The 15,259-nt window shown below is 50.9% G+C and overlaps 1 protein-coding gene across 2 annotated transcripts in view; it reads left to right on the top strand.

The window, feature by feature from the left end:
* Nucleotides 1–15,259, top strand: part of PCNX2 (pecanex 2) — a 296,195-nt gene that overhangs the window by 270,771 nt on the left and 10,165 nt on the right. For both annotated transcript variants that reach the window (XM_046026803.1, XM_046026802.1), the window contains exons 29-31: nt 13,254–13,398; nt 13,875–14,105; nt 14,603–14,877. In XM_046026803.1, coding sequence (XP_045882759.1) covers nt 13,254–13,398; nt 13,875–14,105; nt 14,603–14,877 — 651 coding nt within the window. The remainder of the gene's footprint in view (nt 1–13,253; nt 13,399–13,874; nt 14,106–14,602; nt 14,878–15,259) is intronic.

Raw genomic sequence — 15,259 nt, 5'->3', positions numbered from 1 at the left:
GTCTTCTCTTGCATTCACGCACAAGCTCTGGAACTTTCCGTCACCAATGACACTGAGCTCTGCGGCCCCCACCACCCCACTGCCACTTGCCCTTCCACTCCTGCTACCCCCGTGAAGCGGCTGTTGTGAGATGAGGTTCTCATCGCCAGATCACGGGCCATTTCAGACTTCTTCTTTGGCATTCAGCACCAGGGGCCAAGTGTTCTGTTGTCTGTCAGGATCACCTGGATGGCTGCACATTGAAGTCTCCTGGGCAGGGGGAGCTTCTAAATATTTAAATAGTAGCCCAGGCCCTCCCCTAGTCCAGACCGGTGACATCAGAACCCTGCAGGGGTGGGGCAAGCATGAGGATTACCTCGCCCCCACCCCCCAGTGATGTCGTGTGTGGCCAAGGCTGAGCATCATAGAGACCCGGGGAGCTCAAAATTAGTTCCACGTAGGCTCCCTCACTGCTTTCTCCTCTGCTTTGCACTTTCTTTAGGATTTCTGTATCATGTCCTTGACACCAGGCCCTTTGGGACTCAACTGAAGTGCGCATTGTTAGGCCAGATTATAAGCTTCTGAAGGGCAGAACCCCCTCAAGTTTTGGCTTAACAACCTTTGCAAGGCCTGGGCATCCGATCAGTGAGCCCGGGCAGCCTCGCTGACCTTTCCCCTCCGGCAGGGGCAGAGGGCTTCGGCCGCTGCTGGTCGTGTGTCCGTCAGGGGTGCAATGGTGTGGCTGGGCGTCTCCTCCTTTCTCCCTCGAGGCCGAGGCCTTGAGTGCCTCCGAGGAGAAGGTCAGCAACAAAGTCATCAGCACATGTGACTCTTTCATCGCCCACATCTCCGAATTTTCTGATTTTCTTCACAGGTGAGAAATGCTCGGTGACTTACCCGTGTGAGTGCTCAGTGAAGCCCTGTCCTAGGGGGCACCCTGGGAGGAGCTCACGGGCTTCTCCCACAGCACTCAGCCTCCTGCTGCGGCCCAGGCAGTGCCCTCTGCGGTCTGTGGGCTGGGGCCTCATTTGATGATGGGAAGCCCAGCAGGAGGCTCCAGGGCAGACTTTACAGAAACAGGATCATGTGGCTGCAGCAGGAGCCCCTTATGAAATTGTCCGGGGGGAACTGTAAGGAGGGAATGCAGCTGGGGGAGGGTTTCAGAGGATTCTGGAATCTTCCGGAGACTTCTAGAGTCTTCAGATAGTCCTAGCATCCAGGCAGGCGGTGTTTTGTTTGATCCATCCAAAGCTGGTTTTGTTAAAAAATAAATAAATAAGTTCCAAATTTTCTGTACAAATTGCAGATAAGAGGCTTCGAGGATTTATTCTTTCATTTCCCACCTGAGCACCGTTTGCAAAGACTTCTCTCTTGCTCCTCGAGGAACTTGTTCCGTCATTCCTGTTCCGGGGGTTTCTTGCCGGGTCGGCTTTATTTGTTTTTTTTCTTGATTAAGCACCAGGCTCACCAGCTGCTTTTTAAATCTCGCATTGATGGGATTTTCTTTGTCTCAAACAGTTTCTCATACTCGGTGTCAGCTCTGCTCCTTCCAAACCCAGTGATGAGATAAATCTGGGAATAATATTCTCGGGGCTCCAGGGAAAGCTCTGATTGTATGGGACTGGTTCCCTTTACTGAGCGGTCCCACAGCACAGCAAAGTCCGACAGCGCGCTTCCATGTCAGCCGTGGACTAATAAAGGTAACAGATTTCACAGACCGCCCTGGCCCAGTGGTCCCGGGGCCTGACGCCCATGGAGTTCTGACTTGGTTGTGTCGTGGGGCAGGGGAGGGACGCAGTGTGACAGGAGGTGGGACGGAGCTTGACAGCATTCCCCCGCTCTACTTTAGCCGAACAGCTGTGCTCCACATTTTATATGCTAGAATTCAATAAATGGTTTTGCTTGAAAAAAAAAAAAAATTCCATAGTTCAAAAAACGTTTTAATGTAATTTTTATAGATACAGTTAAATGGCTCTCCAAAAAAGCTGCCCCAATTTATAGTCTAACCAAGAGTGTTTTGCCATATCCTCACTAATGCTGGAGATTCGGTCTTTAATTTTTCTAGTCTCATGGGTGAAAAATTATCTCATTCTCGTTTGAATTTGCATTTCTATTATTAATAGTGAGGGTAAGGATCATTTTACATATTTATTGGCCACATATTTTTTCTGTGAATTGCCTGCCTATTTATGTGCGTTACCCGTTTTTATTAGGCTCTGACTGATTTTTAGGAGGTAGTCTCATCTTATGATCTTAATATGTGTAAAAAATATTTTCCATCAAGGTGCACTTGCCTTTTATCTACTACTCCTTTTCAAAAATTATGATTTCTGAATTTTGTGTCTTTCTTAAAAGTGTTTTTCTTTCAGCTCCAGGACATAAAAATAATAGCCCCTATTTTCCTCTGATACTTCTACACTTTTACTTCTTTCCATTTAGTTTTTGAGTCCTATCGGGTCTCGGGATTTGATTATACTCTACTTATTAGGTGATTACCCACGTTGTTACATGTTCATGGATTCTAGCAGAGGACATGAGACACGTGGGTCAGAGACAAAGGACTTTATTTCTCAGAGACAGGGGCAGCATAAGATTCAGAGTGTTTGGTTCTCTTCCCCTGACCCCTAAGACCCACAGAGCACCATTTTCCACGACAGGAGAAGAGCACTTAGCTCAAGGAACCAGCCATTTTGTAGCAGAAAGAGATGTTGTTTCATCCCTCCAGGATTCTCACTGCAAAGCTGGCCCTGGGGGGATGGCCTGGATCTTGCATTCTGGGCAAAGCAGTAGGATCTTTTGGAGAAGGAACCCACTAGACTACCAGCTCCTAACATTTTCATACATGATGGGAGATAGGGATCCATTTCCCCCCCCCAAATGGATAGCTAATAGTCCAATACCATTTGCTAAGTAGCCCATTAGTGATCCAGTCAGTGAGTTAAAAACATAAAAACACCACTAATTTGAAATAGCACTTTTGCCGTAGTCTACATTCCCATTCATGGGGGTGCGCTTCTGGATTTACAGGTCTGTTAAAGTGATCGATCCATCTGTTCTTATAACAAAAACATACTGTTTGGTTTCCTAGAGTGATAACGTCGTTTTTGCTTTTTTCTTGTTGTTTTGTGGTGGGACCTCTTCTTGCTCATGTTCTCCTCGGGTGAAATTTAGAGTCACATTTTATTAAAAGCTCTGTTGGCTTTTTGAGCAAGACTGTATTGAATTTGCTGCTTGAGGAAAACACGAATGTCATTCAGTGACACAGTGCATCTTTGTGATCATTCCATTTTTTAAATGTCTTTCAGTCAACTTTTACCTTTTTTTTTGAGATTTTTCATCTCTTAATGGGTTATCTCTAGATATTTTGTAGGTTTATTTTGATTGGGCATAGAATTTTTCTTTCCTGTCACATTTTTAATTGGTTACTGCTGGCCCCTGGGAAGGTGATTTCTTTTTTTGTTTTCTCTCATTTGGGGCACTCCTATGACCTCTGTTATAAACATGATATTACAATTAATTCTCTTTGATTTTCTGGTGGGAAGACATACCTGCAGATAATGACGGTTATGTCCTATATTTACCTTCAGTTCTTTTTCTTATTACTTAGGCTATGACCTCCAGGACAGTGTTGGAAATGGGCATCTGTGTTAGTTTCCTATTACTTCAGGAACTAATTACTGCAAACTTGGTGGGTTAAAGCAACATAAATTAATTATCTTACAGTTTAGGAGGTCGGAAGTCCAAAGTGGGGTTCATTAAGCTAACATCAGGGTATCTGTTGGGCTGCGTTCCTTCTAGAGGCTCTGAGGAAGGGCCCATGCCCTGTCCTAAAGGCTGCCTCTTATTCCATCTTTCCAGGGCAACAACTCTTGATCTCTGTCTGACTCAAACTCTACTTCTCCTGCTTCCTTCTTTCCCTCGCAAGGATCTTTATGAGTACATTGGGCCTGCCCAGATAGTCCAAGGTAATCTCCCCATCTCAAAATTCCTAATCACATCTGCAAAAATCCTTCTGCTGTTCAAGGTGACGTGATCACAGGTTCCAGGGATTAGGACGCGGACACCGTTGGGGCCCCTTATTCTGCTACCGCAGCATCCTTGCCCTAATCCGTGTATTACAGGGAATAACAGTAACACTTCAGCATTAAAAAGTAAGGTCTGTTTTAGGTTTGTAATAGACATTTTATCAAGTCGGGGAGTTTCCTCCCCTCCCTAGTTCGCTAAGTGAAACTTTTATCAGGAAAGGATGTTAAATTATTTTAAAATGTGGGAGCATACATGCAAATGATATTCTTCTCCTTAAATCTACTAATGTAATGATGTACATTAATAGGGTTCTTCATTGCTGAAATAGCCTTGAAATTCTGAGATAACCTCTATTTGGTCATGATATATTACTCTTTTTATACAATGATGAAATCAACTTGCTAATTTTTTTGAATGGGGGAGGGGGAGGGACGCAGAGGGAGAGAGAGAATCTTAAGCAGGCTCCAACACCCAGCACAGAGCCCGTTGTGGGGTTTGATCTCTCCACCGCGAGATCATGACGTGAGCTGAAATCAAGAGTCAATATTCTTTTTTTTAAACAGAACATTTTTTTTTTAAGATGTTTATTCGACAGAGAGAGATCACAAGTAGACAGTGAGGCAGGCAGAGAGAGAGGAAAGCAGGCTGCTTGCTGAGCAGAGAGCCCGATGCGGGGCTCGATCCCAGGACCCTAGGATCATGACCTGAGCTGAAGACAGAGGCTTTAACCCACTGAGCCACCCAGGTGCCCCACAACTTGCGAATATTTTATTTAGTGTAGTTACCTCTGTGTTCAAAGGATGTGTGGCCCATGACCTCTGTGTGTGTGTGCATGTGTACAATCTACCATTATGTCATTTTAAAATCAGGAATATGCCTTTAGGTGTACTTGATGAAGCCTCACAGGTCATTCTCACATATTTAATGTTAAAGAGTTAACAGAGGATTTTCGAACTCTGACTCCCCAGAGGGGTCTTACACAGCAGCTTAACATAAGTCATAAGCTCGGCTTTATGTGATGGATTTGTTGGCGAAGTATTTTTGACCGTACGACCAGGGACACAGCACTGGTGGAAATCCTCACTCAAATAAAACATGTACATGCAAAACTAGAATGAGTAAATTGAGAATCAACTTAAACGATAGGCTGAATGCAAGCGAGCCAGGAGCACAAGAATATACGATGTCTTAAATATCTTAAATAATCTTAAATATCTTAATATTATCTTAATATCTTAAATATCTTAAATTATCTTAAATAAATGTCTAAAATATCGATGTGTTTTGGAGACAGAATGGATTAATATGGATGTCCCAAGCAAATACGGGTATTTCTTTGGATTTGGAGTTTAAGGCCCATTTGGTTTGGAGAACTGTGTCCGCCACTGAAGAAGGGCACACATCCATAAAGAGATGCTTTAGCAGGAAGTTAAAATAGTTTCACCGACCCCAAGCTAAAAGATAGCTTGATCGCTATCTTCTATTACACGGAAGGTGGCGAGCAGATCCTGGCCAATGCTCCATTTATGGAGATAAAGGTGAGAAGATGGTGACCTTTTATAGCAGCAACATGTTTGCTTGAAGGAGAAATCTTACTGGCTCTTGGAGCAGACTAGGGTTCCAAGAGGATAGAGAACCCCAAGGTCAACAGTCTCAAAAAACGGTAGACAAACAAGCCAGCCATAGATGTGCTGTGCCAAGCCCCACGCAGGAGACAGAGAGCCCTGACATGTGGCCTACGGCAGGTCGCTGCTGTGATCTGAGGTCGCATATGCCATTTGCCCACCCTTCTCACCCACAGTGGACAGAGGAAAACAGTGTTCTTCAGAATTCCAGGACATGATCTCAGTTTCTGCTCCCAAGCTTCCACTAGAGATGATGCCCATATGAGGGCCAGACGTCCTGCAGGATCACCTTGCTGTCAAGATTGAGGTCCCCTTGCTCGACTGTGGCTGGAAACTCAAGCCAGAATCTAGGAAAGAAATGGACAAAGTAAATGCGATGCAAGATCCTGACTAAAATCAGGATCATCTAGCTCAGCCCAGAGTGTTGGAGTGTGTAGAAAATCTGCAAATTTATAAGTTAGAAAAAGGAGCAAGCTTTTCTGGGACCTTGGTTGTGATACTACATGGGAAGGTCTTCTCCCTTGGTCTGGTGTAGGGGTTAAACTCCGTGGTCCTGGCTCCATTCCTTCTCTGACACGGCTGGACGTCTTTAGGAGACGCCCAGATTCTCTGATCCCTTGATCTCAGAATTACGTGGGCAGCTTGGTCAGAATATAGACCCCAGGTCCCCTCACAAACCACCAGCTGAGGAGCTCCAGGAACTGGGTCAGGAAATCTACTTTTGACGTTGAACAGCTGCCGTGTGCCTGATCCCTGGGGTCCCAGGCCGGCCTCAGGAAGCACTTTCACTGGCTAATGGTAGTTGACCCATCAATACGGAGGCTCAGGAGCATGGAACGTTGGTGTTAAAGCATCATGAGGTCAAACGCATTTTTTAAAAAGCTTTTCATCAGATCTTGCCTTTTAATGATTTCTTACTTGGGAATTACGGTTTCATCATTTGTTCGGGATTCAGTTGAAACAACATCCCTGAAGGCCACCCCCTTGCTTTCCAGTCATAAGGTGGGATTCCGCAGCATAAACCTCCTTTTGTTTACATCTGGAGCTGACGCTGAAATGAGACTAAAGGTAGCAGGGAACACTTGACGATGTGCTCCCTGCACACGTACGGGGGACAGTGCTCCATGACTGACACGAGTTTATACACCTCGTCCTCTGCCGAGGCTTGAGAGAAGATGAGGTAGGTAGTTACCGGCTGGAAGGTGTAGGATGCGGAGGAGTGGCCAGCTCAGTGTTTCACCACAGTGGGGTCCTGCCCAGCCTCCAGAGTCCTGATCCTGACCTCTGTGCCCCCTGAACCCCATCTGTCCTGTAGGAAGTCCTCAGAGCACCCTCATCCCTGTGGCACGTGTTCCCACCTTCCACACACCCAGGCTTCCTTTGTGGATGGCTCGTCCGTGGCGTCATACCGCCGAGAGCTGCTGAAGGTGCCCGCAGACGCGCCGCACAGCTCCCGAAGTGCACGGCCCTCCGTGTTCAGGGATGCCCACCCTCTGGCCTGCACCTTGCCCTGTCCTGCTGGCCGGGGCCCTCTCCAGGGCGAGCTGCTTCTGCCTGCACTCTCAAGTCTCCCACTCTCTTGAACTTGACTTCTGCATTTTTCAGGATTCAGGCATGGGTCCCGGGGAGCAGATGCATGCTGGACACCGGGGTGGATTGGTTTCCTCCCTCCCACCGAGATGTGTCCTTTCTCCGCAAACCACACTTGTGCGTCCACCCAGTCCCTGATGTAAGGAGGTCTTAGCTGGCCGCTCACCCAGGCTCCACATCTCCCTGGACAAGCTCTATTTTAAGGATGAACGCAGAAAGAAAGAGATGATAATGAGGTTGAGGGACTTGCCAATATCAACAAGTATCAGAGCCAAAATTGAAGCTTGGGTTTAGGTTTCTGGCTCCCACCCCTCCAGTTCTTCTGGGCCATATGCTGCCTCGATGTGTGGTTCCTGAACTCTGAAACCAAGTGAAGCACCTTGATCCTACCCGAGGGACGCCGTTTCGTGGTGTCAGCGTGCCCTTCACCAGGTGGGAGGTCGCTGGGATCCAGACCGCAGGCTGGTTTGATCCTAGAGCCGATAGACTAGCTTCCTGGGTAAAGCGTGCATGAAAGAATTCTCAGTACAGTATCAATTCAGGGTGCGTGCTGAGTATACACACCAAACTGAACTTTCAAAAATTACTGGCAGCTGACCTCAGGAGGATGCTATGGGGTTGAGGTCAAGAGCCGGTTCATTCTAACACAACCTCTGGGCTGGTCTGTAAGAAGACGGCTCCAGCTGCCTGCTCTCAGAGCAAGGTTTCCTGGACGGGTGGGGAGCCAGAAGGCAGCCGTGGCTTTGCTCCGATGTGTCTTCAGTGGGATGAGATACGAGTATTTGTTCCCACCTAGCTTACCCTCTTTATTATTCCTTTCTGGCCTGTTTCCTTTTTTTTTTTTTTTTTTTTTTTAAGATTTTATTTATTTATTTCACAGACAGAGATCACAAGTAGGCAGAGAGGCAGGCAGGGGGACGGGGGGAAGCAGGCTCTCCGCTGAGCAGAGAGCCCCGATGCGGGGCTCGATCCCAGGACCCTGAGATCATGACCTGAGCTGAAGGCAGAGGCTTTAACCCTCTGAGCCACCCAGACACCCCTGGCCTGTTTCCTCTTAAAGGAAAAGGCTACAATAATACATCTTGCACAAGCACGCACGAAAATGAGTTGAGCTGGGGCGCCTGGGTGGCTCAGTGGTTTAAGCCGCTGCCTTCGGCTCAGGTCATGATCTCAGAGTCTTGGGATCGAGTCCCGCATCGGGCTCTCTGCTTCCCTCTCACTCTCTCTGCCTGCCTCTCTGCCTACTTGTGATCTTTCTCTGTCAAATAAATAAATAAAATCTTAAAGAAAAAGAAAATGAGTTGAGCTAATGGGATGGAAAGTGCTTAGTAATCCACAAGCCACCAGAAAGATGGAAAATCATCAACCTCTGTCTCACTTGCTTAGAGGTGATGCTAGTCACCTGGACTATTCTTGTTCGTTAGTGTGTGTGTGTTGCGGGGAGGGGCTCTTTAGCAGGAGAATGAGTCCGGAGTGATGGAATTAGCCGGGAAACCAGGGCAGTTGCTGAATTACACAGAGGGAGCAAAGCCCACGAAGGCATGCTGGGCTCCCGAGGTGGACGTGCTTTCAGAGCCTGGAGTCCCAACTGAGGGGCATAGGCACAGCTCCCTCTGCACCTCCCTTACTAATCAGTAAGCACGGGGAAGCCCAGCCCGCCAATCACACTTAATTGTTCGCATATGGTCTACCAGCTCTCCGTTTGCTGCGATGCTCCGTGGCAGAAGGCTGAGCTGTAAACACACAGTCTATGGCCTGTTTGGAAAGGAGCAATAAAGGAACAAATCAGTCATTGTTCTGGAGAGCCCACTGTGAGTCCTACAAAAACTACTCGCCATTAAAGCTGTTTCCTCCCGAACCCTAAAATTCATTAAGCCTGGATCCAAGATTTCATTGTCCAAAACTGGAAATCTGTAACCTCCCGTGGAGCTTTTTCTCAAAAAGAGCAGGCTTCTCAGCAGAGGCCTGATAAAACTTCGGGCTGCATGGCTCTCTGCTGTGGGGGCCAGCCCATGTTTTAACCTGCCTGACTTCTCCCCGCTAGGTGCCAGAACGCACCACCGCCTCTCTCCCCCCCACCCCCCGCCCTGGTTGTGAGATACAAAAAGGTCTTCAAACATCCCGGGGGGCCCCAATTGCCAGCAGTTGAGAGCCAGTGAGAAGAGGGCACAGGTGAGGGGCAGGCTGAACACATCAGTGATGTCGAGCAAAAGTGGGCTTAGGGGGAGGGAGCCAGGAGGACCCTTCTGTAAACAAAGAGAGCAGAGTTACAAGAGGGTAAAAACAAACAGGCTTTGCTTCAACAGGTCATCCTCAAACTGTCCTTGCTAGGACCGGTGACGGCGGGAGTGCTGAAATGAGCAGCACCAGTTAAAGCATAAACTTCGGGCCAGGCACAAGCTAGCCAACAGGCGGGGCTGGTTCTGAGAGGGACAGCCAGAGCCTCAAGCCAGAAAACAGCATTTTCTAGAGGGGCTGGGAGCAAGGGTGCTTAAGAACCAATGAGCCCAGCCTCTCACCTACATGCGTCACCACCAGTTAGGTCTTTGTTCAGAGGAAGCTGGGTCAGGAACCAGAAAGACGAGCACGGGGGAGTTCGGGCAATCAGAGAATCCGTGCAGACCCAGCGTTGTGGCCGCCGGTGTCTGCTGGGGCTGCAGAGTCATGCCGAGGTGGCGGCTGACACGTCTGTTCTAACGCGCACATGCACAAATGCATGCGCCGTGGAAGAGGCAAGATCATGGCTCTGGTCCTTGGCCTGGGGAGTGTGGGTGGAGGCCGGCAGGACAGGGCCCAGGGCCAAGCGGGAAGCAGGGCAGACCTGGTCCCTCTAACAGAGTCAGCTGGAGGGCCAGGACGCTGGGTGTGTTCTCGGGTCCGGCGGTGTGCTGTTGCAGCCTGAACTATACATACCGGTCTTTTGCCTTAAAAAGTGCACTCAAGGGTGCCTGGGTGGCTCAGTGGGTTAAGCCGCTGCCTTCGGCTCAGGTCATGATCTCAGGGTCCTGGGATCGAGTCCCACATCGGGCTCTCTGCTCAGCAGCGAGCCTGCCTCTCTCTGCCTGCCTCTCTACTTGTGATCTCTCTCTGTCAAATAAATAAATAAAATCTTAAAAAAAAAAAAAGTGCACTCAAGCACCAGCCGTGCATCGTGGTATTATTTTTCTAGTAAGAGGTAATATTATTCTAGTGCTCTTTTTGTTGACATCTGAGCCTACGTTTAGTGCCTGGAAACCCAGGCTTATCTCGGCACCGTGGTATCTGATTCTCTACGTGTGGATATGCATCTTTTTTTTTTTAAGATTTTATTTATTTATTTGACAGACAGAGATCACAAGTAGGCAGAGAGGGGCAAGCAGGCTCCCCACTGAGCAGAGAGCCCGATGGGGGGCTCGATCCCAGGACCCTGGGATCATGACCTGAGCCGAAGGCCGAGGCTTTAACCCACTGAGCCACCCAGGTGCCCCGTGTACATGCATCTTGAACACACAATCATACCTGTTGTCAGGTTCCTTCTGGAACCCTGTCTGCCTTGGCTCCTACCTCATCCCGCACATCTGGACGCAGTTGCCTCTGCCCTGGGGGACTGCCTGGCTGACAGCCTGTTTCACTAATATCCCAGGTCGGGTGGGGGAGGGCTGGAGGGGGAAGGGGGTGGCTGTTTAGTCCCCAAGAAGGCCAATCTTGATTGACTCAGATATGGTCCTCTTTCCCCATTCCAGCTGTTGGCCTGGGGGTGGGAGCTCATCCTCTCTCAGTGGGTCTTAAAAAGACAGAGCGCTAGGAAGCTCCAAATCAGAAACGTGCCACATGTGTCCCCGGGCCCGGCTCTCTGCCCCTCAGCGTCCCCTCCAGCCCATCACTCCCCTCTGCCTTCCTCAGCTTCATTCTCTTAAGGATAAGGAAACAGCTTTCTTTCAGGACGCCGTTACCTTTAAGGTGGTAGGGATGATACCGCCAGTCTGGTGGAATTGGACTTTGTTTCCTACGCCGAGAATTATTTCAAAAGAAGAGCATTAAGTGCGATAGCGTCACTTTCTCCCCCCAAAATGACAAGTAAAGTGTCTGTTGCTGGGGGACTTCCCGAGGAAGGGGAGTTTCCCCTCGTGATGAGTAAGCAGCCTTTGGACACCTGCACCGAGCACATGAGAGCCTGGCACCCGGAGCTTCTTGGTCTGCTCTCCGGTCTGCAGAGGCCCCTCTGGGTATCTGTCGAGTCCCTTAACCTTCCTTTGCCACCAAACCCGTCCTTATGTCTGGAGGAGTGTTTTGTCTTCCTGTGTACGCAAGAAACATGGCATTCTGAACCCTTCCCAGAACAGCCCACCCATGTTCTGCCACTTAGCTGTCCCTTCACGGTGCTTAGCCCCCATCGGATGACAGTGGCATTTTCGGGCATTTTCAGCTGACGGCTTCCGCTGCTGGCATTCGCCCTCTGCAGCCCAGCCCTGCCGTCCTGTAGCTCCCTCCTCAGTGCCCCCCAGGTGGTCACTAAAGCTCACAGCCCAGGAAGTCTTTGTTCCGTGAGGGGAGAGCCCTTGAGCCCTTCGGGAAGGCTGCCTCCTGGAACTCCTTCTGGAAAGTTCTGGGCTCCTCCAGACCACAGCACCCCGAGCCCCACCTGCCTAGACCTCAGCTGCTTCCGTTTCCCACAGTCTGCTCTGACTCGGAGCCTCGGCGTTCCTCTCCAGAGAGTTCCAGGAGGAAATTAATGATAGTGGTACGTTCTGCCACGAAAAGCTAAAATAGCAATCAGTGGGCGATTTCCCTGACGTGCAGGTCTAAAGGGCTGCGCTGAATCGGAAGTCTTGGGCGGCAAGCCAAGTCGTTAAATCCTAGTGAGCAGCCACCCTAAGACACTGCTTCTCACGCGTTTTCCTGCTCATTCTGCCCTGGTTCAGCCCTATCAGGGCTGCTGCTGCTGGTACTTGCCTCGTAACTACTGCTCAGGGACATGAGAGGCCACGGCTGTTGGACCGAGTCTAGCAGCAGAAATAAAGAAGAACCCTCTTCCTGTTCCCATTATACGGGATCTGTTGCCTTCCCGAACCCGGGTTCCCGACCTTCATCCCAACTGTAAAGCGCCCAGACCGTGGAAGATTTCCCTCGGGAGGATGTTTGTGTTCAAGATCCTGGCGATGCTCAGTTATGTGCAGGGAATGGAGGCAGGGCAGGAAAGACCCCGGAAGTGAAAACCCGGAAAACCCTTCAGTCATTCATTTTATTTTATTTTATTATCTTTTTAAAAAAGATATTTCTTTATATTCGACAGACAGAGATCACAAGAAGGCAGAGAGGCCGGCAGAGAGGGGGGAAGCAGGCTCCCCACTGTGCAGGGAGCCCGATGCGGGGCTCGATCCCAGGACCCTGAGATCATGACCTGAGCTGCAGGCAGAGGCTTTAACCCACTGAGCCACCCAGGCGCCCCCAGTCTTTCATTTTAAACAACGCCCCCGCCCCGCCAATGATGCCTCTTCCACAGCCATGGGAAGGGGGTGGCTGGGAAGGGGGTGGCTGGGAAGTGGACATGCTCGGAGGGTCTGGATGGCCCATCTGAGATCCTGCTAGGTTTCATTTCCTTTCCACGCCGTGGTAGAATCCAGTTTGCATTACGAGTAACGCAGCCTGCCAGGGATGCTGAGAACAGCACAAACTCTGGGCTGTCCCCAGGGGGCCCTGCCAGTCCCCCTCCCCCCTCCCCCCACTGAGGAGGGCTCCGCTGGGGGTCCTGGAACAGACCCCCCCGCACACAGAGGCACAGGGGCCAGGACCTGCACCGTCACTCTTGGAGCTCAGCACGAAGGGCTCGGGGGCTCCCACGGTACTAAGGCTGGCCATTACGCCCGCCGGGTGTCGGGAGGGTGTGGCCGCGGGCTCTGGCCAGGCATGGGTGGGCTCCGCCTCGGTCTGCCTTTGAGAGGCATGAAGGTTATTCCTGACAGCACAGACGGGAGCCTCAGATCTCGCTCGGAACGGCAGGCTTCTGGACGCGGTTCAGGGTGAGCGAACGGTAAGTCAGACTCTGCTCTGCAGCCTGGATTCCTTCCTGTATGGCCTTCACGCCCTCTTCAAAGGTGACTTCAGAATCACAGCGCGAGACGAGTGGGTCTTTGCCGACATGGACCTTCTGCATAAGGTCGTCGCTCCGGCCATCAGGATGTCCCTGAAGCTTCACCAGGTAAAAAAAAAAATTAAAAGATAAAAATAAATTCATTTTTTAAAAAGGATTTTTGAAAAATCCTTTCTCAAGGGGCAAACAAGACCTTTCAGGTAGGTCCCTTTTCACGGCATGACCTCTGTGAGTGGGTGCGTCCCTTGGAAACTAAACACTGAGGCCACCCCAGGTATCCTTGACACCGGCCAGCGGCGGCTGGTCCTTGAGAGCGGCTAGGAGAGAAAAGGAACTGGCCAGAGAAAATGACCTCTCAGGTGCCTGAGCCCAAGCCACAAAGCTGTTTCCCTGGGCACGTTCTCCTCCCTCTCGGGATGCGGGGGGAGAGTGGGAAGACAGTCCACGCAGACGGGGCTTGGCTCTTGGGGTCAGCTGGTCGCTGTCTGCACACTCACCTCCGCCGCCCCCACCCGCCGCGCCGCCGCCCGCGCAGTCAGCTCTCTGGTCCGCACTGAGCCCGCAGCCAGACTTCTCTCCCCCAGGACCAGTTCACCTGCCCCGACGAGTATGAAGACCCAGGGGTCCTCTATGAGGCCATCCAGTCCTTCGAGAAGAAAGTCGTGATCTGCCACGAGGGTGACCCGGCCTGGAGGGGCGCCGTGCTGTCCAACAAGGAGGAGCTGCTCACCCTGCGGCATGTGGTGGACGAGGGCACGGACGAGTACAAGGTCATCATGCTCCACAGGGGCTTCCTGAGCTTCAAGGTCATCAAGGTACAGTGGCCCTACCTGCCGGCTGGCACTGGTACTCGCACCCCTGCGCCGACCTACACGGTCATGGGGACATGGGGACATGGTCTCGGAGGAGCAGAGGTGGGCTGGGGGGGCGGCGTCAATTATGGGCTTCGGGCATGTAAATGAGGGTCAGGATCTGGCTTACTTGTAAACACTTTCTATTTCTCCAAACTTCCAGAACTCTAATAACCTATTCCTGGACCTGAAGGCTTTCTATCCAGTATTTCTTCTCTTTGTATCACTTCCAACTGCTAGACCAAAACAACAGCTTTCTCTTCACCCCATTTCCCCATGGAAGTGGCGGGACCCCATCTTCTAGGACCGCTCTCCCGGCCTGACCGTGCAAACAGCTTCGGGCCAGAGCGGTGCGGTCCCCGATGTTCTGGCAGCCCCGCTCATGGTCTGGAGCGTAAAACCAGCGGACTGAAAACACGCGCCGTCATCCACTCTCCTCCTGTTCCTTCCCCAACTCGCAGGTTAACAAAGAATGTGTCCGTGGCCTCTGGGCCGGGCAGCAGCAAGAGCTCATATTCCTTCGGAACCGGAATCCGGAGCGTGGAAGCATCCAGAACAACAAGCAGGTCCTCCGAAACTTGATCAATTCCTCCTGCGACCAGCCTCTGGGGTACCCCATGTACGTGTCCCCACTGACCACGTCCTACCTCGGGACCCACAGGCAGCTGCAGAGTGTCTGGAGCGGCCCGGTCCCTCTGGACAGCATCAGGACGTGGTTCCTGACCAAGTGGCTAAGGTAGGTCTTTCCCACCCAGGCCTTCATTCAGATGCTGGGGAGGGGGCCCCGGGGGTGTGTGTGGTATGGAGAGCTCCCCCGCTTCTGGTTAACAGTGTCACTGTTGACCAGCATTTCTGCGTACGATGAAAACTGTCCTCCAGCGGCCCAGCAGATCGTTTGTTTCTGCGAGCAGTTTCAGATGGTGGGAAACTCATACCCGGGACACTCACACGGATGAGACTGTTCCTTGCGCTTGCCGGGGCTGGGGCCTGGCTCGTGTTCCTGCAGAGCAGTCAAGGCTGCAAGTCGCTGGGGGTCACAGAGCACAGCTGTCAGGGAGACCCGGCCTGAGCCCCCCCACCCAGCTTGCGGCTCTCATCTGACGAGCCCTCTGCTTACT

This window comes from Meles meles, chromosome 13, assembly GCF_922984935.1.
Source record: "Meles meles chromosome 13, mMelMel3.1 paternal haplotype, whole genome shotgun sequence".
Lineage (NCBI taxonomy): Eukaryota > Metazoa > Chordata > Mammalia > Carnivora > Mustelidae > Meles > Meles meles.
This window is presented reverse-complemented; position numbering and strand designations above follow the sequence as displayed.